This window comes from Hypanus sabinus, chromosome 17 (genome assembly GCF_030144855.1).
Source record: "Hypanus sabinus isolate sHypSab1 chromosome 17, sHypSab1.hap1, whole genome shotgun sequence".
Lineage (NCBI taxonomy): Eukaryota > Metazoa > Chordata > Chondrichthyes > Myliobatiformes > Dasyatidae > Hypanus > Hypanus sabinus.
Genome location: NC_082722.1, coordinates 35,519,599 through 35,543,495, shown reverse-complemented (window position 1 = coordinate 35,543,495; position 23,897 = coordinate 35,519,599). Strand labels below are relative to the sequence as shown.

Genomic DNA, 23,897 nt, shown 5'->3' with positions numbered 1-23,897 from the left:
AAACAAAACAGTTCATGATAGCATCATTTTTAGGTAACCTACCCCTCTTAAACAGAGGGAACCATTTTAACTGAATATTGGAATTTGCTGAGTATGTGTTCAGAACTTGCTGCTGTAAGGATCCTTGTTATGTTTTGTAGTTCTATTGGTAAAGACAATCAGAAGAGCAATGTGTTGCTCCCAATAGGATGGAATTGAGCCAATGATAGTGTTACAGTGAAGATCATGCAGAGTATTACACTTCGGGTAGTAGCAGTCATATTTCAAAATAGGTTTATGGCATGAACAGCATTGCTAACAAAACGGAACAGCTTTTAGAAAACAATCTTGTACTGTATTGCTTTTCTTTCCAGCTGAAAACCAGCTGTGACCTCACCTCTTTTAAGCCTTTACCCACATCCCTTCTTTATCCTAAAATTAATATTCCACACCATCCATCTTCTGCTTTTCATATTCTGTTTGTATTTAGTTATTTCCAACTGCTTAAAATACCTATTGGGCTGATATAAATATGTGTTTCAAGATTATTTGAAAGACCCATTAATTTATACATGTCAACCAGTGGGAATCTGGCACACTGTACAGTTTGAACCATTGTAGACTGTGCACAGGCTGCCACAATATTCCAGACAGCAAAGGAACAAGTGGTGTGTACCTTCAGTGAAGACCATGGCTTGGGACCATAAGAGGCATTGCTGATTATATTGCAGAAGGCTTATATTGCTGCCATATCTTCCTGTTTTCAAGTCACAAGAACTCAATTACATGGGATTGGTGAGACTCACTTCTCTCCTATGTTCTACTCATTGGCTTAGTCTCAACAGTGGTAAGCAAATTGAAAAAGAATATGCTGTTCTTTCTTAGATTTGCAGCATGTTTGCTATCAAAATATTTGTTGGTGTAATACAGGATTTCCCAACTGGGGTCCATGGACCCCTCAGTTAATGGTACGGACCCATGGCATAAAAATGGTTAGGAACCTCTTGTGTAAAACAATGATGAATAGTCAATAACTTTAGATGCTAATGATGATGAAAGGTATGCCTTTGAGTTAGAATCTCCCCTTGCCAATGTTCCTGCTCCTTTTCCTTCTCCTTATGGCAATAACCAGCAGAAAGACCATGAGAATACTAATTTTAATGACAGAACCTTCAAAGAAGAGATTAAATATTTTTCAAACACTCCTGCTCAAACCTGAGCAATAAACCTTACACCAGTTTGAAAAGATTAATCAGCAATTGAACAATAGAGATGAAGCTTTGTTTGAAGAGTGCATAGGGAAGCTACTACTTGACTATTTCTATCACAACTTACTAGGTAGGCTTAAGAATATTGAATCAGCTACTGGCACAATCAGATATTCCATCATGATAACTTTGATTGGATTAATGTTTTACTTAGAAAGGAGAATGGATGACTAAGGAGTAGACAGATTCAATGAGACGCTGGTTAGGTTTTGGTCCTGTATGATTGATAACAAATCTGGTTTGTTGTCAATCAATTTCACATTTGAAAAGTAGAAAAAGTGGCCTCAAATTCCACCACCAATGTGTGACATCTTTCTTGAACATGTCGGTTTTATACCTAAAGTTGGTCTTGTAGGAAAATCGTCAACTGAGTCCTCATTATCCACTGTCTTACCTTCTGCAGATCTGTTTACTTGTAAAGTTGGCCATGTACTACCAGGAGTGTTTATAATCGTAATGTGTTTGTGGAACCATGTATCTATTTATTGTGTCTGTATCGTATTTGTGTTGCGTATCTTCACTCCATGTTAAGATAATTTGTCATGTGGGTTTGGGTGGCAGTAGAAATAAGTAAATATCATCACCTGTTTTCCTGAAAGGCAGCACAGTGAGAGGGTGGGTGGGTAGCACATATTCTTTGTTGACCACTCGTGTTTGAATTCGATCCAATTTCACTTGTCTCATTTGTTTTACATGAATTATAGAAGAGTTAAATGATTTTATTGTTGGTTTGTAATGATGAATTAAATGACTTTTTCAACTTGGAATTCAGTCAGTTGGAAGCGTGTTATACAGTTACTCTGTTCCCTCACTTAGTTGCGCAGCAACTTTCAGTTTGTTTTCAAGTAGTCGCTACAGTGCCCCTTCAGAGCCGTCTACTGCAGTGTCTGGTGTCTTGTGCAGCAACATGAGCAATAAAAATCAATAGCTGGTGTGCAGCTGAGAGGGTCAGAAATGTGGATCGCTTATTATGAACTACTGTGGTCATTTTTCAAAGAATATGTAAAATTACAATTACCTTGCATGTTAATTCTGTCTGGACTTCCTTAATAGTTCACAGTGCTTTGTAAGGTTAGTGTGGTGAACTAGATATACCTGTCTGGACACGCCCCCACTGCTGACTGCTCCTGTGGCTCCTCCCACAGACCCCGGTATAAAGGCGATTGGAGCCACAGACCCTTCCTCAGTCTCCAGGATGTCGTGTGATGGTCACTTGCTGCTTGTGCTTTCTTCCAGCCAATAAGAGCCTACCTTAACCCACATCTCAGAGTGCATCAGTTAGTTAAAGTAATGGAACATTATATATGGCTAGTACTGTGGCTGAGGTTAGGTCCGGCGTGTGGGCAAACCATGTAGCTGGAGCTGAAGTTGGGGTTGGCTCAGGAGCAGCAGGTATCAGAGCCAAGGAAGGCAACATGAGTTGTGATATAACTCTACTTCAAACCAGCTGCAGTAGACTGTGAGTAAAATCTGAGGCTTGTCAATCTCTTCCTTGCAGGACTTCAGGAAATTAAAAGCAAACATTGCTCATTTTGACAAACTGAAACATACCTAGAACTTGTTACATTTAGGGAAGAGTTAACCACCATTTTTCATTACAGCCTTATATTTATTGTCAGTGTCTGTTAACCAGGAGTAATCTGTGTCTCTGTCTCACATGGATATTGAGGACATAGCTGAGTTAAAATAAGCAAGTTTAGCTATTATAAGACTCAAGGAGCTTTGTCCTATCTACTTCTATTACTAGTACTATTACTACTGTTGCAGCTCTCTGAGGTTTAAACAACTCACATTTCCAGGTAACTTCAGAAAGAAGCACCATGAGCCAGTAGTCCATTCGTAAATAACTGGATGTGATAGCCTTACAATAGGAAGAATAGAAATTGACCAGAGTAAATGCAATATGTTTGCGCTTACCAGAAAAAAAATACTTTTAAAATAATGTAGAGTCGCAAGGTTGTAAGTCATGGAAGCAGGCCAGTTAACCCACTACGTCAACACTGACCAGTATGGATCCATCTATATTACTCCCATCTTCCAGCACTTGGCTCATAAACTTGTGTGCCTGGATGACTTAAATGCTTGTCTACACACAGCTTGAAGTCTCTCAACGACTCTGTTCCCCAAATCTCTCAGGCACTGGAATTTTACATTGGCCTTTGCCAAATCATAAAACTGCAAAGTATGTTTCCATTGTGAATGCTGAGGAAGACTATTCATTTAGGACCTCACCTATACCATCTTACTGATATTTTCTGGCTCCACACACAGATTGCCTCTATTGTCCCTGATGTGCCATTAGTCTCTCTCTGGTTATTCTTTTGCTTTTAATATACTAATAAAAAGTCTTTAGATTTATCTTAATACTGTCTGCCTGTGATATTTCATGATTCTCCCTTGTCTTCTGAATTTCCTTTTTAAAACATCTCCCTCCACATTCTATATTTTTGAAGGGCCTCCCCATTTTAACAGTTTATGTCTGCAATATGTTCTTTTTATTTATGTAATCCTTGATATCCATCAACATTCAGAGTTTTCTTATATCTGTTATCCTTGATTTTCTCCTTTGAATTCTTCCCACCGTGCAGATGTGGACTTGCCTAGTAGAAATAGTCAGTCTACCTTTGCCAGATCCTGTCATATTTTAATAAAATATGGGTTCATCCACATTTGTTGCTGGTCTATCTGTATCTTTTTTGATAACCATTTGAAATTGACAGTCTATATTATCCAATGTAAGATCCAGAATGTTATTTTTCTCTGTGTAAAAATGTTCTCCTCGACAAATCACAAAACTTTTGCTCCCTCTAAGCCTTGATCTGCAGAAGCAATCTCAATAATTACTAAGCAAATTGATATTTCCTAATACTAAAACTATATCTCACTGCTAATTGCCTACCTATCTGTTCCTCTATCTTCTGTTCACTGTTGGGAGGTTTGCAACACACACCAACTGATAGTATCTTCCTAATCCATGTGACATCTCTGAAATAGTCTTTTAAGATATCTTCCCATAATACTGAAGTAATGCAGTCATTGACTAATACCAATACCAACCTGAGGTTACGCCATAGCCTTTGATCTTTTAAAAGATTACAGAGCTAATTATACATGTTAACTATGTATTATCATTAAAATTCAGAGGAGCCTTGTAAGAAGCATTTCCTGTGAGAATGGAGTCTCTATGAAGTTACCTGAATCAGCTGTGAAAACGTGCCTACCTGTTACATCACTGCAAAAATCAACCATCTGACATTCAATCCATAATAAATTCTGGATTAATATGCCTGCATCAAATTTAAATTCTACCTTTTTAAATGATGCATGCGTTGAAATGTGCCTCTTTTAATGTTTTAATGATGAATTTGATTTGAATTAATGCTGTGCCAAAATTTGGGGTTTCACAATTGCTGAACCTGCACCGCATTTAGATTCCCTAGTCACAGTAGAATAACAAATATAAAATGGAATTGGCCCAGCTTAAAAGAAAACGAATAGTATTGGCCTGTGCCTAATCTTGAATGAAGCAGCATGGTTTCCAGAGCATTTCATACACATTGGCAACTTTGGGAGTTCACACCGAGCAACGGCTTGGTCAGTATTTTGGAGGCATCATGATATGTTTTTTTCCAGTTAGTACTGGCCTACATACAGTGATGTGGATCTCTAAAGTTTTTGAACTGTGTTGTAACATGCATATTACTAAGGCAGCTACCTGGAGAAAGAGGTTTTCACATGAATTTCCCAAGCTGTTGTCCAAACAAGGTTTTGAGATTCATGTGGTGTACCAGGCAGAAAGACACATACTGCAGTGCAGGGCCATTCATCAGGAAGGATTTGTGACAGATGATTTGGAATTTAAACCTGAAAGATGACTTTAATCAAAGGCCAAAATGACATCAGATAAGTCCTAACTATCCAATATGTGCTCCTGTCTTTAATTTTAAAATTTACCAAACTGAACATTTTCCATTTAGAATGTAGCTACAATAAAATATGAAATGGAAACAGAAATTTGTGGTTCCAAATCACAGATTCATAGGGCCAAGTCTCTGATTATGGCTGACTTACAAAGTTTGGTGTAATTTTTATGTGTAATTACTGAGAAGGTTTGCTGTCATACAGATTTATATTACTGTACAGTAATATAAATCTGGTCCACTTCTACCATAGTTTTAGCATTAAAAATCTCAACATTAATTTAAAACAGATGTTGTTTTTAAACACAGCACTTAGTTCCCAAAAGCTTCCAAACATAAATTCACCAAAAAAAAAGGACAAATTCACCTGTTGTGGCGGATTAATTGCATGATAACTGGAAGTTATATATCCCAAGGCTTTTGTTCGTTCCTTGTAGAGCCGAATGGCCTGAGCCATTGGTACACGTAGCCGGAACCAATATTCCACTGTTCCGTACTTTTCAACATCTCCTCTGACACCTGTATTCAAAACTGCTAAAGTAAGTAAAGAAATTCACGGCAGCTGAGATGCAGTAATATTGCATATTGAATAAAATCACTTCCAGGATAATGAAAGAATACGACATGCTTACTGACAGATAGTCTTTCAAAGTATAACTAAAGGGTTTTGATTTCAATGTTTCACGAGTAATTCTTTACTTATTGCACAATCAATAAACTGTATATTTTTTGGATAAAATATAATATTATGAAGAATAAAATTAGGCCAAACATAATTGTTGAAATTTATTGGTTCATTACAGTTTTCCTTCAGAAATATCAAAATTCTAAATAACATCAATCAATAATCAAGTGGTATTTGTGGAACAAATCATATGAAAAATGTATTAGATAGTTAGCAACACACACAAAATGCTGGAGGAACTTAGCAAGTCAGGTAACATCCATGGAAAAGAGTAAACAATCATTGCTTTGGGCCAAAACCCTTCATCAGGACTAGAGAAAAAAGGTGACAAGTCAGAGTAAGAAAGTGGGGCATGGAGAGTAAGAAATACAGGGTAGTAGATGATGGGTGAAACTGGGAGGGGGAGGGGTGAAGTAGAGAGCTGGGAAGTCAATTGGTCAAAGGGATAAAGGGCTGGAGAAGGGAGAATCTGATAGGAGATGACAGAAGGCAATGGAAGAAAGGGAAAGAGAAGGAGCACCAGAAGGATATGATGGGAAAGTAAGGAGATAAGATGAGAGAGGTAAATGGGAATGGGGAATGGTGAGGGGGGGGCGGGGCAATTAATAGAAGTTCAAGAAATCGATGTTCATGCTATCAGGTTAGAGACTACCCAGACAGAATATAAAGTGTTGCTCCTCCAACCAGAGTGTGACCTCATTATGGCAGTAGAGGAGGCCAAAGACTGACATGTTGGAATGGGAATGGGAAGTAGAATTCAAATGGGTGAGCAGCAGGAGATCACACTTTTTCTGGCGGATCAAGCATAGGTGCTCGGCGAAGTGGTCCCCCAAACTACATCAGGTCTCACTGATATAAAGGAGGCAACATCGGGAGCACTGGATACAGTAGATGACCCCACAGACTCACAGGTGGAGTATCACCTCACCTGAAAGGACTATTTGGAGCCCTGAACGGTAGTGAGAGAGGAGGTGTAGGGGCAGGTGTATCACTTGTTTCACTTGCAAGGTTAATTTCCAGGAACGAGATCAATGGGGAGGGACGAATGGACAAGCAAATCGTGTAGGGAGAGATCCCTGTGGAAAGTAGAAAACCTGGGGTGGGGGAACGTGGGGGGGAAGATGTGTTTGGTAGGGGGATCCCGTTGGAGATGGCAGAAGTTATGAACAATTTAGTGCTGGATGTGGATGCTGCTGTGGTGCTAGGTGGGGACAAGAAGAATCCTATCACTGGTGGGGTGGCGGGTGGATAGGGTGACGACAGACCTGTACGCAATGGAAGAGATCCGGATGAGGACAGCATTGATGGTGGAAGAAGGGAAACCCCTTCTTTGAAGGAGGAGGATGTCTCCTTACTTCTGGAATGAAAAGTCTCATCCTGAGCTTAGGTGTGGTGGATACAGAGGAATTGTGAGAAGGGGATGGCAGATTTACAAGTAACAGGGTGGGAAGAGGTTAGATATGTTAAATGTTTTTTTTTTAACACTGTGATCATTTTTAATAGTCTAATACTTTTATTAGATATCATGGTAACTTTGATTTTGCTCGATAACTAAGAAAGAGACTCAAAATGTGTTCAAATCTACTGCTGAGAAATATAATGAGCAGAAGCATTAGAAAACCCTCTTGTTTTTGAAATACTGTCTTTCCAGGTATGAAGTATAAAGTTCTCCTTTTCAATCAGCATCAGCTGAGATAAGGTCTCTGTTTGATGTTTAAATACCATATGATGTGTGTTTAAATTGTTTCTGGCTTGTGTTTGTGGGAAGACATTCACACGACAAAAAGGTACAGATTGACAGAAAGCTCCTGTCAGAGATAATTTCAGTTAGAGAGTTCATCAAACAAGTCTTGCAGGAAATGGTAGAATGGTATGGTATTAATACAACTACTATAAATACTAATATGACTGTTATTTGAGACCCTTCAAGTTAATCTCCTGAAATCTATAAGACTTCTACAAACCATGTGCCTCAGCTGACTTATAAAAAAAAAGTTCTATTAATGCTTCCACAAGACATAAGCTATCTAACTTCTCTAATAAATATGACTATGTCCTCCCGTTTACTTGAAACTCATAAACTCTCAATTACAACACTTGGTAGGTTAAGAAGAACTTTCCATTTTGTAACTAAAACAGAAACAATGAAAGACTTGCAGAAAATAGGCAGAGGTTTTAGGTATTGCATTTTTTTTAGCCTTGCATTCAATCATATCAGTACAACAGAATCTACATTAGAAATCACATTCATATCATTAAATGAATGTTATTCAGAATCAATAATGTACATAAAGGCTTCAAATTTGACTCAGTGACAGATTGGAGGAGATTTATCATTTCTTTTAGGTTATGTTTCAAGGACCAATTGCATATTATCAATGAGCTGTGAGTCACTGCTCTGCCCATCACTACAAGAAACTGCAGCCCAGTACATCAAGGGAAACAGTCTCCGCTCCATGGATTCTGTCTACACTTCCTGTTGCCTCAGTAGAACAGCCAACACAACCACCTTTTCTCCCCACTCCCATAAGGAAAATAATACAAAAACATGAAAGCACGTACCACCAGGTTCAAGGATCGTCTCTACTCTGCTGCTATCAGACTGCTGAACAGTACCCAAGTACAATAAGTATGATTCTTGACCTCACAGTCTACTTGATATGAACTTGCATCTTATTGTTTACTTGCAATCTACTTTCTCTGTAGCTGTTACACTTTATTTTGCATTTTGCTACTCTTTTCCATTGTACGACCCCATGCACTGTTGTAATGAAATATCTGTATGGAGGGCATGCAAAGCAAAGCTCTTTACTGTATTAAGGTACATGTGACAATAATAAACCAATTTACTGAGGCCTAATTTATTTCCCCCTGAAGGTGATAGGTTTACTATGTGTGAATAAGCTTAGCACCCTTTTCCTATGCTTGGCTAAAAATTAGTATTCCCTGTGAATATCATAATATATTCTTCTCTGAATGTGCTCAAGATATATCTCTGTGTTGCTTCCAGTCTTGCAACATTGTGAAAGCTATACCATTTGCATTTTCATAGTGGTTGGCCAATGCTGATTCGTGGTTCATTAGTACTTTAGGGAGATCTAATGTAGTAATGAACCATGAACCAGTAGAGTGTTCATCTCTTTTCCTTTGATCAGAGACCATTGGTCTGATTAAAGATGTGGATTTAGCTGAATGTTCAAGGATAGCATTCCTATGGCACATGAAGGTAGATGTTCACACACATTGTACAGACCAGCACTTGTCGAATGTGCAACTGGACTAAACCAGAGTAAGAACTCATTTATGGTCGTTGCTTGCATGATTCATTTACGTCAGGCATTTTAACTTCAGCTATTAATTGCTGACTTTTAAAGGCAAGGAAAGCTCCTTCCCTTCATTCCTTTGGTTTCTAAATTCTATCTGGACTCTTGCATAAGCAGCTGAGTGTTGACACAATCAGTGCCATGGAAACAGCAGGAGTTTAGTGGAGAATGTCACTGGGATCTTCAAAGTGAATGTCTAGATTATAATATTCACAAAGAGGGATGGGTGCTTCTTAAACTATTTGATACAGAGCCCATAATTTAACCATCAGGAGGGCTCAGCTCTTGAGTTACAGCCCCCAGGATGAGGAAAGTTGCAGAACCTGGGCCCCTGTTCCTCCCCATGCAATTGGATCCTCAACTTCCTAACCAGAAGACCACAATCTGTGTGGATTGGTGATAACATATCCTCCTCGCTGACGATCAACACTGGCACACCTCAGGGGTGTGTGCTTAGCCCACTCCTCTACTCTCTATATACACATGACAGTGTGGCTAAGCATAGCTCAAATAACATCTATAAATTTGCTGACGAAACCACCATTGTTGGTAGAATCTTAGGCGGTGATGAGAGGGCATACAGTAATGAGACATGCCAACTAGTGGAGTACTGCTGCAGCAACAACCTGGCACTCAACATCAGTAAGACCAAAGAGCTGACTGTGGACTTCAGGAAGGGTAAGACGAAGGAACACATACCAATCCTCAGAGAGGGATCAGAAGTGGAGAGAGTAAGCAGCTTCAAGTTCCTGGGTGTCAAGATCTTTGAGGATCTAACCTGGTCCCAACATATCAATGTAGTTGATATTTTATTATGAGTTTGAAGAGACTTGGCATGTCAACAAATAAACTCAAAAATTCCTATAGTTGTACTGTGAAGAGCATTCTGACAGGCTGCATCACTGTCTGGTATGGAAGGGCTACTGCACAGGACCGAAATAAGTTGCAGAAGGTTGTAAATCTAGTCAGCTCCATCTTGGGTACTAGCCTTCAAAGTACTCAGGACATCTTTAGAGAGCAGTGTCTCAGCAAGGCAGCGTCCATTATTAAAGACCTCCAGCACCCAGGACATGTCCTTTTCTCACTGTTACCATCAGGTAAGAGGTACAGAAGCCTGAAGGCACACACTCAGCGATTCAGGAACAGCTTCTTCCCCTCTGCCATCCGATTCCTAAATGGACATTGAATCTTTGGACACTACCTCACTTTTTCTTAATATACAGTATTCCTGCTTTTGCACGTTAAAAAAAATATCGATTCAATATATATAATTGATTTACTTGTTTATTTATTATTATTTTTAAAATTTTATTAATTATTTTTTTCTCTGCTAGATTATATATTACATTGAACTGCTGCTGCTAAGTTAACAAATTTCATGTCACATGCTGGTGATAATAAACATGATTCTGATACAAAGGAGGACAATATGGGCAGCTGGCAGTAGGAGAATCTCTGCCAGAGGTACGGTAATTTCCTCTACTACAGACAATAATTAACCTATTATGATGGTATAATAGAACATCCACAAAATAATACCATGATTGAATCCATTAGTCTCAATAGACCAAGGATTTACACCTTGGAAAGCTTTTTTTATGGAAGACTGGCAGTTGCCCAAGCTGCAAGTCTCCCCTCTCCACACCACCAATGTTGTCCAAGGGAAGGGCATTAGGACCCATACAGCTTGGCACCGGTGTCGTCTTGCTCAAGGACACACACGCAAGCCAAGGCTTGAACTAATCAACAATTCACATAGATTTGGTGGAAATATATTGGCATTGTTTGAGATTGGTTAATAGGCAGAAAGAAAAGAGCAAGGAAATACGGTAAGCAGGCTGTGACTAACAAGAGTACCGCAACACTCAGGCTGGCATCCAGCTATTCACAAACTATATCAATGAGGAGACCAAAAGTCACCCTTTCGAGTTTGCTAATACCATACAACTAGGTGAATAGGGAGAAGGGTGTAAGCAGGTTTCAAGGAATTCAGTCAAGAAAAATGAGTGGGTGACAGCATAGCAGATGAAATGTTGTGTGGTGCACACAAAGAAAGGTAGTTCTTTTTTAAACGTTAGCAGATAAGAAATACTGGTGTTCAAAAGGACCTGGACATCTTTGAACACAAGTAATTAAGTGCTAACTTTTAGATATAGCAAGCAATTAGGAAGGCAAATTATATGTGCATTTTTATTACAATACAGAATCAGGTTTATTATCACCGGCATGTAGCGTGAAATTTGTTAACTTAGCAGTAGCAGTTCAATGCAATACATATTATAGCAGAGAGAGGGAAACAAATTAATAATAAATAAACAAGTAAATCAATTATGTATATTGAATAGATTATTTAAAAATGTGCAAAAACAGAAATACTGTATATTAAAAAGGTGAGGTAGTATCCAAAGCTTCAAAGTCCATTCAGGAATCGGATGGCAGAGGGGAAGAAGCTGTTCCTGAGTCGCTGAGTGTGTGCCTACAGGCTGCAGTATCTCCAACCTGATGGTAACAGTGAGAAAAGGGCATGCCCTGGGTGCTGGAGGTCTTTAATAATGGACACTGCCTTGCTGAGACACTGCTCCCTAAAGATGTCCTGGGTACTTTGTAGGCAATCTAAGAAAAAAAAGAGGATAGGCCACTTAAGACATAGATTGGGAGAACTTCTTTTCCCCAGACAGCGGAGAGTTTTTAGAATTCTCTACCTCTAGGAGATCATTGAGTTTTCTCAGAGTGTCCAAAGCTTCAAAGTCCATTTAGGAATCGGAATAAGTTTCTGGGCATTAATGGAATTGATGGATATGAATATACTGTAGAAACTGAGTTTGGAAATCATCACAATATTGAGGAATGGCAGAGCTTGAAAGGCTATCTCTACTTGTAAATTCTTATGTTCTTATCCCCCACTATATCATCTTTGTACCAAGGCTGAGAAGAAATAGCTGCAATAGCGATGACCCTGCTGGCTCTGAATGACCTACTTATTACTGCAGTTACAGCTCACAATCTCACTGGAAGAATGTATTTCAAGTACAACTGACACGTTCAATACTTGCTTATTGAAACCACATCAATGTCTGCACATCATGATATGAGCAGTTTCGAGAGTATGCCCACTCCTAGTCAGCAGCTACCCATTCATCAGTTGGCAATGGATCTGTGAAATACAGTGGTGATCACTAATTCATCTTGATAATGAATTGCTCAATGGAGAAGCCAATCCACATCAATGTGGAAAAAACAAACTGGCAAATTCTGCAACATCAGGTGACACTGATTGTTTGAGAGGTGGGTATCAAGCTCTCAGAGCTATCAAACATTTACAAAATAGGAATGAAGGAACAATGTAGAAAAAATATTAGAAAATGCCATCAATATCTCAAATGGCAAAATACTAAAGTTAAAATGTATTTTGCGACAATGCCGATATTTAAAAGTGTAATTGTAACAGCACATTAATATGGAATAAGTTGACTTAAACTTTAATTGGGAATTTTTTTTAAAAAAAGGCAAGACGTGTACATCTAGAGTGAAGTAAGAAATTATATTTTTAATTGAAATTTAACTAGCATGGCACATTGAAAAAGTCCTGTAAAGAGTTAATATTTGAGGATTTAAAAAAAAATGGTGCTGAAGCATTACTGTCGGAAAGATTGCTTCCATCTGCTGTGACAGAATACGAAACATGTTTTCTGCATACAGTTATATTAAATCCATAATATTCATTAGGTTCGTATAAAAATTTCCAAACACTTACTGATAAACAAGCTTTTTTAGTGCAACTTGAAGCAATCATAGAGAAATTTTGAACTACATGTGCCAAAATTATAAAATGAAAAGGCTAACAACTGCTTATTATTTCCCAGTGGTTAAAACAAGGGCACAAAAACAAAAAAAAACACATGATCTATCTCCACATTCCTTTGGCAATGAGTTAGCTTTTCCTTTTATAATATGAACATTATTTTGTTGATGTAAAACATATTAATCTATAATATATTTTAGCATGCCACTCAAATGGAAAGGGTAATTTTACTTAGTTTACAATGTTCAGTTTTTAATTAACTCACTATAGTATTTTAAGCTAATGCTAACAAACTATTGCTAACATCACATATGCACTAGTTGTCAAAAATTACTTTTGATCAAAAATAATTTTCATTTTGTAATGTTTTCTTATTCAGGCTTTGACCTGAGTTGTCAGATGTGTTGACTGATAAACTATGAACAACACTAGTACATTGTCACATTGCATAAACTCACTGATCACAGTTGTAAAAGAAAACATACAACCAAGCAAATCGTTGCTGTAGAATATCAATCAGACATAGAGAAGATTCATAACATGCGCATGTTAACTGTTTTTAATTAAAATAATTGAAAATTGGTGGTTTTTTCCCGCAAGAAAAAACAACAAAACCCAAATTCTGTATGTCCACATACACCAGAACACAGGAAGAAATACTGTTCATCATCAATTTGTAACATAAAGCCACTAAAAAGCAGATGTTCCTTGAAATTTTCCAGTACACTATATTTTCTTTTATCCTAATAATTAGTTTATACCAATTCACTATACTGTAATTTATAAAATTCGTGCAGTTGTTAAATTGTAAACTATTTGCATGACAACTTGCTTAAACAGCATTCTAGTCCGGAACTACCATAACTTATCAAGGCTGATTAATATTTTAAATGCTTCATCTACCCATGATTTGAAGGGTTCTGTCATTTTTGTTGATAAACCATTCTAAAATTTATTGGGTATAACATATCCACACAATTGATATCCATCATTTCTTTCAATTTCCCACTATGTGTTGTGAGTATAATGAGCAACAAAACACAATTTCAGAGTGAATGATTTTAAAATTACCGTGAACTGTGACGTCATATGAAAGCTAGCTCCATATTTCTCTGCTTAAAGCCTTGCAGGTATTTCAATGTAAACATTAGCAATAAAGATGAAAGCTGCAGTGAGAGTAGAATTATTCATTTATCACTTTACTTTCATCCAAATTAATATAATGACCAGTATTCTAATTAAGACAATACAATTAGCATGTATGATATAAAAAATTTGGGAATGGCATATTAATTTCCATAATATGTGAAGGTGTGTGAAAATATAAGGTAATCAGATTTACCATGTATTTTACTCACCAACTAAAAATGCTGAGCCAAAAATTCTCCCATTCTTTTCAAGGATCTCATGCATTCGTAACTGGCATGCTGCAATAGTTTCATAGTCTGTGCCGTATGCAAGCTGTACCTCTAGCTTTACTGTATTTTTCTGCAAATAATGTAGGAAGAAATCGTCCACTCGGACAATGTATTCAGATGTGAAATCAAACACTGGATTCATGCCATGTCTTACAGGAGTAGACTGGAGTTCAAAATCATAAAATGCATAGGTGCAGAAAGTAGCAGGTTCTTGCTCACCAAAAACCTTAATGGCTTCAGGAGAGAAGATTAATTTGCTGATATGGATCTCAAATAGGTTTTCTCCACGTTCCAAATGGACAGTTACATCAAGTTCATCAGTTTCATCATCAGTTGCTATTTCTGGCTTGAATTTGAATTGTTTGGTGCCATAGGCTATGTCTTTGAGTTGGGCTGAAAAAGATGAAAACAAATGCAATTTTTCCCATATTTTCATTAAAGCATTAGAGCACAAGATTTTCTCTATGTGGCAAACAGATGGTATGGAGTATACACACTATTGTTATCATATTTTTAACAAGTTCTTCAGCACAGAAGATTGAAAAGAGCACTATAGATTCCTAGAATATGAGCTACTCAGCATACAAGGATTACAACTTGACATTTATTCTGGGATAAATCAGATGAAATATTGTATACCAAAGACCTTTTTAACACACAGTGGGGACATCTTAATTAAAACTTTCATAAGGAAATTACATACTGTTGATGGGTGTCTGCTAATGAACCAGCTTTTGAAAATGTGGTTAACCCATAGCACACCCAAAATACTGAAGCATGGAAAAAAAACACCGATTATTTGGGTAAAAGTAGAAATTTAAAAGGTTCTGTTAACCGTAAATAATAAATAAATATTATTAGCTCAACCACTTAAAGTTAACTTGGTGTTATAAAGGCAACAAGCATGATTTTCCATGTTGGTGGAAGATTTTATTTTATTCCTTGCAAAAATTTTATTAGGTTTAAATGCCCATTTACAATATTATTACAAATAGCAGAGAAAAGCACACTCCATAGTCAGTTCCTAATTACATGTAGAAGCAAAGCATTTTCCTTTAGAAAAGAAATATATATCACCAGACGACTAAAGTGAGTTTGTTGTTATTTATCTGTGAGGCAAAGTAAAAACTCAAATTACTTATTTATATTACAGCCAGAGAATAACAAAAATAATTGTTGAAAGTGACATGTAAAGTCACTTGTACTTTCTATATGATGGTGTTTTTCTTTACAGTTATCTGTAACTATCATTCCATGAATGTCACAGTGATACCTTCTTGCTTTCAATAATTTCTCTTGGAACCTATTTCCTTAAACAGTGAACCATACAGCACCAATTTATATTTTTACTTTAGAAGCCACGTATAAAATGTGCAAGATTTTATAGCTAAGCATAGAACACAGGTTATAACAGGTTGTCTCTTTTTCCATGCTGCTGAAAATCACAAATCAATTCTCTTTATTAGCTTTGTTATTTTTAGTCTTTCACTCAGAGTTTTAAAACATTTTATGAAGCCTACAGACTGTGAAATCATTGAATCTTCGAGAACATCTGAATCAGCCTAATGTGGTAGTTTAATTTATATAATCTAAACTTGAAACTTTGCAGCTTCTTTGGTAATGGTATTATTGTGGTACTTTTTAATTCTCAGCTTATCATATCAATAAATGAAATATTGTTATTGCTGTTTAATCCTTAAATCTTTTTTTTAGTAAAAGTGTCACTATTTTTACTTGTGAGAATTATGATCTTTGGCCAAGTTATTTTTCAATCCCCTGACAAATAAATTAGGATATTATGATACTTAGAGGATCTTGATGCACACTTTAGAATATAGTTCAGTAAAGTATGCTATACAATTTCAGTTCAAAGACTAGTCAAAGATGAACTCTGAAACACAGCCTTTATTTCAGTGAAGAAGCGGTAGTCTTATTCGGTACAAAACCAACCTTGGATGTGGCTGCCTAAGGTTTCCTTTTTCATTAAGAGATATCCCCTCCTGATAGATTTATTTGTTTAGTTTATTTAGAAATACAGCGTGGTAATCGGCCCTTTTGGCCCAGTGAGCCTGTGCCGCTCAATTATACTGATGTGACCAATTAACCTATACACCCATTATGTCTTTGGAATGTGGGAGGAAACTGGAGCGCTCCAAGGAAACCCACATGGTCAAGGGAAGAATATACAAACTCCTTACAGACAGTGGCAGTACTAAACCCAGGATGCTGGTGTTGTAACAGAATTGCACTTATTTACCTTCACCGAGGCCTGGTGGATAGTTGAAGTGCCTAATATTGTAGCAGCTTGGACAGGAATTGCTGCCCTCGAGCAAACTCTTTTCATCTACAGCTTGCTAATAGTCAAAGCCCTATGAAAAGACCGTGGAACAAAGGGAGAAACTTGCTCCATGTCTTCAACTTTGCTTTAGCAGTATTTTTAAAACGTACTATGATATGTTCTATTCAAAAGCAGAAAACACACTGATTACAAATCCTACAGGAACACTTTAGAAGGTATGATAAGAAATTAGAAGCCGTGCCATATACTGCACCACTTGCATGATGCTTTCACAATATTTATATCTGAAATGAAATAAGCTTTACAATTGTCTTTACAAGGTTGTTTCATCATACCTTCAAGTTTTCTGATCCGTTCAGCTCGAACATCAAGTAGCTGGGCATATTGTTCTAGTTTGATCTCATATTCTCGATTATTATCTTCCATTTTCTTGGTCACAGTGTTAACCTCATTCTAAAAATGAGAGGCCAATAAGAAAAATAGATAATTAATTTTGATTCTAATTAAATTTGAGAAAAGATACTTATTTTTAATATTCCAGAAAAGAATGAATATCAAAATGTTATGGTGGCCTCTGAGACAATTATGTTTATCAACATAAATTACTTCTTAAAACGGATAAACTGAATTCATCTTTAACACAGCTAATTCCTTTTGTGATTATCAATTCCTTTTTGAAAGCATTTAATTCAAAGATGTTTTTAAAGTTTATTCAATGATCACCAATCATTAATTATTCACAACCACTGATGGCAAGTTATTTGTGAATTTCTTCATAAACCTTTAAAATCTTCATCAGATAGTAGCACTTGACAGGCACAGTTGAAGCTGAACAAAAACGTTTGCCCCTTTAAAAGAGGGTTGTGCTCTTAACGATTTTTCTTGAATATAGTTATCGAATGAAATGCTGAAGAAAACCTAAATGCAGAACCCAGAAACAATTTTGCTTCAAATGCAATGTTACCTAGTGCATTGATCTGGTTGAAATACTTACATGCAAAACCAAAGTTTAATAGGACTACCTCGATTTTAATGCCTGCTGTAAAGCAGTGGCCCTATGACTGCTTAGTCTGAAAACCCATCATGGAGAAGAGCAAACATGCAAGGTTTTTGCCCATGTATCCTTGCAATAACAGTGTAGATCATTTGGAACAGCTGTGTTTATATACCTTTCACTGCTGAATAATTTTGATATGACTGCTAATTTGAACTAGATTTTGTGACGGGGTTTGCTCTGATTTAAAGTTCAAAACAGGAGTACTATGGTTGAACTAATAAAAGGTTCCAAGCCGTTTGCTAACAAAACAATAGTGGAAGATTCATAATGCCATAAAATATGGATACTCCAGCTCAGTCTAGAAAGGAACTGTCAGTTTACTTTTACTATATATACACATGAGTTTAAGAGATTTAAAAAATCTGGTTAATCAAATTAAATACAATGGAAGCATCTTCAAATTTTGAGGTACTGTATTAATTGAGGAAGTTCAGAAGACAGGAATATAGACTGGTAAGAGTATTCATGAATTTACAAGTACCATGAGAAGCAATAAATAATGCATTAATTTCTTCAGACTGATGCTTTAAGTCAGTTAGTTCACTTCAGGATGTTTAAAGTAAAATTATTTTGGGATTATGATGAAGATTACACATTCACAAACATTTGCTTAATTCAGAAGCAAATAAAAGAAAATTCTAAGCTCTGCTTCATATATGTTCATCTTTCAGTTTTTTATTTCTACAGATGCACTGTACAGAGCATCCTAACATGCTGCATTACTCCATGGCAATGTTCCCTCTAATTTGTAATGATCAGTGAGAGCAAAAATGTTGTCTCTGCAATTTTTTGCCCAGTGACAACAACATGTCAGCAGTCAATTTTATATATCGAGTTATTCATTTTAACAGCTAACAAAACACTTCCAATCTCCTCTGGGTTTGCTCATTTTCACTCTCGTTCATCTGCACTCTCACAAAACATATGTAGCAGGCCTGTTGTGGATAATGAAGATCTTCTCGCTGGAGCTTCTGCACACTATTAATATGTGATTGCTTGCTAATTGATGCTTTAAAAAGTCAAGTTTACAAATATCACTCATTTCTTCCCACTTGCAAATTCTCCATCAAGTTTTGCATTGTGACAATACACACAGTTTCTGTATTGTACATAAATATTTCTTGTAGCTGCATGTTCCTGACCTCATGAGCTTTTGGTATAGCAGTTTCTACTGTTTCATTAAGCAATTCCACTTCAAATGACTTAGCAGTTCTTTAAGATTCATGCCCTTTACTTCTTTGGAATTTGACATAGTGAACCAATAATTTCTTCAATAAAAACAGTACAAATAAGCCAGTTCTAAAACCTGCAGACAAATCATTGTAAATTCCACATTGTCAGCACCATCTGCATCAGAAACCGGAAAAGGAAATGTGATTGTGTATGATCGTGAAATATACTTAATGTACAACGAGGTAGAAGGTGACAATCTTTTTGTGCACAATTTAAATTCCTTTGTGCACTAGTAGCAAAAAATGTGTCTCTGCATGCACCTTAGAAGGATTATTGCTGCATGGTACGAAACTTCAGTGCAACGGGTGGGAAGGCTTTACAAATAGTAGTCAAAACTTCCCAATACATCACTAGCACCAGCCTACTGCCATCAAGGACATATATACAGAAATGTGTCAGAAAAAGTGTCAACAATACCGTGAAGGATCCCATCCATCCTGCTCATGGACTGTTTGTTCCGCTCCCATTCAGGAGGTGACAATGTAGTATCCATGCCAGGACCACCAGACTGAAAAAAAGTTACTTTCCCCAAGTAATAAAGCTGATTAACACCTCCACCCACTAACCAATCTCACACACACCCTCACCACCACGACTTTATCATTTCCTGTCAGAGTTAACTTACGTACAGATACCCCTAGACCTAATGTAACTTTATGTACAGACAATCGACTTGTGTATATAAGCTAACTTAAAAGTATATAGAGTGTTCTTTATGATTGTGTTCTTTATCTTATTGTGTGTTTATGTGCTGCACTGAATCTGGAGTAACAATTTTTTTTGACTCTCCATTACACTTGCATACTAGAAATGATATTAAAGTCTTGAATGCTGCAATGCTACAATTCCACAGAACTAGTGGGTTGGAAATAATAATTATTGATTAGTCTAGTCACCAGTTAAATTGACTGCCTTACAAAACTTGAATTATGTTTCTAATTCCTGCATAATGTATATTTACCTATTCATTAAAAAGTGATGAAAAACAGTAGAATATTTGGTTCCTCTGTTTATATAAATAAACATTATTTATATTTTGTAAGAACCTTTCTACATTATCTATAATTAACTATTTTCAAAGTAATGATAGAATTCAGTTACCATATATTATATGTGATATTTAATATAGTGAATCTGATGGGTTTTTATAAAAAGAAAATAGAATCCAAAAGTAAATTACATTTTATCAAAAGAATGGCGATGAACTTGAAATAGTTTTCATTCCTTTTCACTGGGCTTAAAGATGAAGTTAACTGTGGAAGTAAAATGATACTATTAACATGCCTAGTGTTGAATAAGTATGTCTATTTAATCTTTACAAAAGCCCTGGGATGAAAAGAAAACTAATAGTTTCTTTTATTACAAAAAATCATATAATTAAATTACTTTATTTTCCTGCTACATAGCAATTTTAGATAGCGTCATCTAATAACAAGAAAGCAAGCTTTTATTATCAGAGCAACTGTTGTTACTCATATTTTAGTGTTCCTCTTATTGAGAAATATAACTATACTTTATCTTAATTGCTTTCTTTAAAATATATCCTGAATAAGAATAGCAATTTTGGTTTATTTAAAGACTCAATTCTTTGTGTAAAAACTGAGCTGCATTAGGAATTACACAAAAGCTAACATTGATTCTCTGCATCTTGAACTGATAAGGAGTAGTCCAATCTACTTTCCATTAATTTGTAAATGTATCAAATTGGCAACATATTGAAAATATTCAAATTGCCACTTTTAGAGTGTAATTACTTCCACATTCTCCACAATACGTGGCAGTCACACTTTTACAGCTTTTCTTCAGCCCACCGTTTATTGTATTTGTCACTGAAAAAGATAGATTGACTTGACAGAAAATAGACGGTTTTGTAGCTTCTCTGGCATCCTTTTTCAGAAGATTGGAATTCAGAGTGAATAAAAATGAATTTTATTTACTTATTGTCTCCAGCATTATGATATTTGAATTAATTCACGTGCAAAAATTCTATTTCTAAGGATCAAAAAGCATGACTCAAATCAAATCCATACAAATCATTTAACATGTCTGCATTCTGGAGACTGATATGTGAGAATTTCTAAAATTCTGAAATTTCTAAAGGCAGGTGAGATAGATATGTGAGAATTTCTAGGTCTGTGAGAATTCTCCAATCATACAATTCAGAAACAAAGATACACCTCATATGATGACAACTGAGACAGATTTTCACCTTATAGTACCTGAAAATAGTAGAACTTAGGAAATTTGATCAACAGAATTTCTCCATGATCTTTGGCATCACACTTCTTGTACCCAGGTCTAAGATTGGTTATTGAAATTCATGACCTAATAACTCAGAAACTTAAACTGCATTTGAAAACAGGTAGGGAAAAATGCTGTGCCATTTCCTGGTCCAAAGGTGCACTGGATGGTGAGTCTCCGATATATGCATACAAAGCTGTCAAGGAGGAGATCAGTTTGCCTTCTCAGCAGAATGCCTTTTAAAAGGTCATATTTGTTTAAAGTATTAGAAAAATTTGGTTTTGGTAATAATTTCATTTGGTGGATTCAAATGATTTATAAGAATCCTATTGCCACAGTTATTACTAATAATTTCAGGTCCTCTTGTTTTTCACTTTCACATGGTACTAGACAGGGATGTCCATTAAGCCCTTTATTATTTAATCTCATACTGGAGCATTTGGCCATAACACTCCGTGAAGCTAAAAATATTCATGGTATTTCTATGAATGGAACCATACATAAAATTTCTCTTTACGCAGACGATCTTTTGGTTTTTATTTCGAACCCTGAGGGATCAATTCCTAATCTTTTGGAAACACTAAAAGATTTTGGTAAATTTTCAGGATATAAACTTAACTTGAATAAAAGTGAATTGTTTCCATTAAATGCCCCTGTTTTTATATATAATGATATTCCATTTAGAATTGTTAATTCTTTTAAATATTTAGGTATTATAATTACTAAAAAATATAAAGATCTTTATAAAGCTAATGTAATTCCTTTAATGGACTCCATGAAACAACTATTTTCTAGATGGAATCCACTTACTCTTTCTTTAATAGGTCGTATCCATGCTGTGAAAGTGATGATTTTACCTAGATTTTTATATATTTTCCAAAATATACCTATCTTTTAAACTAAAAAATGTTTTGATCAAACTGACTCTCTTATTTCATCCTTTATTTGGAACAATAAGAGACCAAGAATTAATAAGTATCATTTACAAAAATCTAAAAAAGATGGCGAACTTGCACTTTCTAATTTAAGACTGTATTATTGGGCTGTTAATATCAGACAATTATATTTTTGGCTATATTGGCTCGAAAAGAGCCAAAAACCAGTTTGGGTTGATTTGGAATTAAAAGCTGTCAAACAATTTCATTTAGCCTCAATATTAGCAACTCCATTACCTTTACAGCGCTCTAAAGTTCCAAATTTAAATCTTAACCCTGTTATAAAACAGTCCTTACGGATTTGGTTTCAGTTTCACAATTTTTAAATTTTAAACAACTTAAATTGTCTAGTTTCTTACATCAAAATTTTTCATTAAATTTTATTTAAACCTTCAATTACCGATCCCATTTTTCTCCTATGGAGAAATAAAGGGATCTGTTCTTTTACAGATTTATTTTGTGATGGTTGATTGATGACTTTTGAAGAGTTAATTTGCAAATATTCTCTCTCTCATACACACTTTCTGCAATATCTTCAGGTTAGACATTTCTTACAATACTTACTTGCAAGAATCTGATTTGTTGGATACCATTTTGAATTTGAATCCTTTAGTAAGAGGTTCCATTGGGAGAATTTATAATTTATTTTCACTACAAAAAGAGAACCTCTCACTAAAGATTAAACAATATTGGGAGAGAGAACTTAATATGACCTTTGTTAATGAAGATTGGTTGCGAGTTTTGAAAAAGGTAAATTCTTCTTCGATATGTGCCAATCACTGCTTAGTTCAATTTAAAATTGTTCACTGTTATTATTTAACAAAGGAGAGACTATCCAAAATATTTCCTAGCATAGACAATTACTGTGAATAGGTGTAAAACTGAAGTAGCTACTTTGTCACATATGTTCTGGTCATGTTCTTCATTAAAATCTTTTTGGAAATCTTTAGTTTCTACAATTTCTAAAGCTCTGAAAATTAATTTACAAACTAATATATTGACTGTTCTACTTGGAATAGTTCCGCATCATATTCAGGGTATTTCATCTTCAGATCAACATGTAATCGTATTTGTTACATTATTGGCAAGAAGGGCTATTTTATTAAAATGGAAACATACCCCTACATTAATTGAATGGTTTTCTCAAGTAGTGTTATGTCTCAGTTTGGAAATAAATTAGTAGAACTTTTGATCCTCGATTCGATTTTGAGAGAAGATGGGGCTCTTTTGCCAAATATTATCATTTAATTTGAATTATTTTATATGGTTTCCTTCCAATCTTATTCTATATAAACATGAATTGGTGGTTGATGATTCTTTTTCTTTATATACATATATAAGATGACGGTAAGACGTATTGCTCCAGGGGTTGATTCCTAATGTTTTTTTTCCCCTTTTTTTTAGTTAGTGGGTTTTATTTTTAGTTAGTTGGGGTTCTCTTTTTTTTCCTTCTTTTCCTTATAAATAAAACTTCTTTTTTCATTTTCATGTATTATGATCAGCTTTTTTTCTCTTCAGCTTTATTAATTGTATATATATCAATTTGTTGAAGTTTTGTACCATTTTATAGCTGTAGAAGATTGTGTACCAATAAAAAGATTCTAAAAATGAAAATGAGAATTTCTCCCTGATCTTTGGCATCACACTTCTTGTACCCAGGTCTAAGATTGGTTATTGAAATTCATGACCTAATAACTCAGATGCTGTGCCATTTTCTGGTCCAAAGGTGCACTGGAT

At 35.7% G+C, this 23,897-nt stretch overlaps 1 protein-coding gene across 5 annotated transcripts in view; it reads right to left on the bottom strand.

The window, feature by feature from the left end:
- The window catches only part of rpgrip1l (RPGRIP1 like), a 190,493-nt gene that overhangs the window by 87,018 nt on the left and 79,578 nt on the right, over positions 1–23,897 (bottom strand). For 3 of the 5 annotated variants that reach the window (XM_059992825.1, XM_059992827.1, XM_059992828.1), the window contains exons 14-16: positions 17,030–17,147; positions 14,336–14,788; positions 5,535–5,698 (exon numbers count right to left, since the gene is read on the bottom strand). In XM_059992825.1, coding sequence (XP_059848808.1) covers positions 5,535–5,698; positions 14,336–14,788; positions 17,030–17,147 — 735 coding nt within the window. Of the gene's footprint in view, positions 1–5,534; positions 5,699–13,529; positions 14,144–14,335; positions 14,789–17,029; positions 17,148–23,897 lie in introns of those variants that run through there. The other 2 variants (XM_059992826.1, XM_059992829.1) reach the window with 2 other exon arrangements.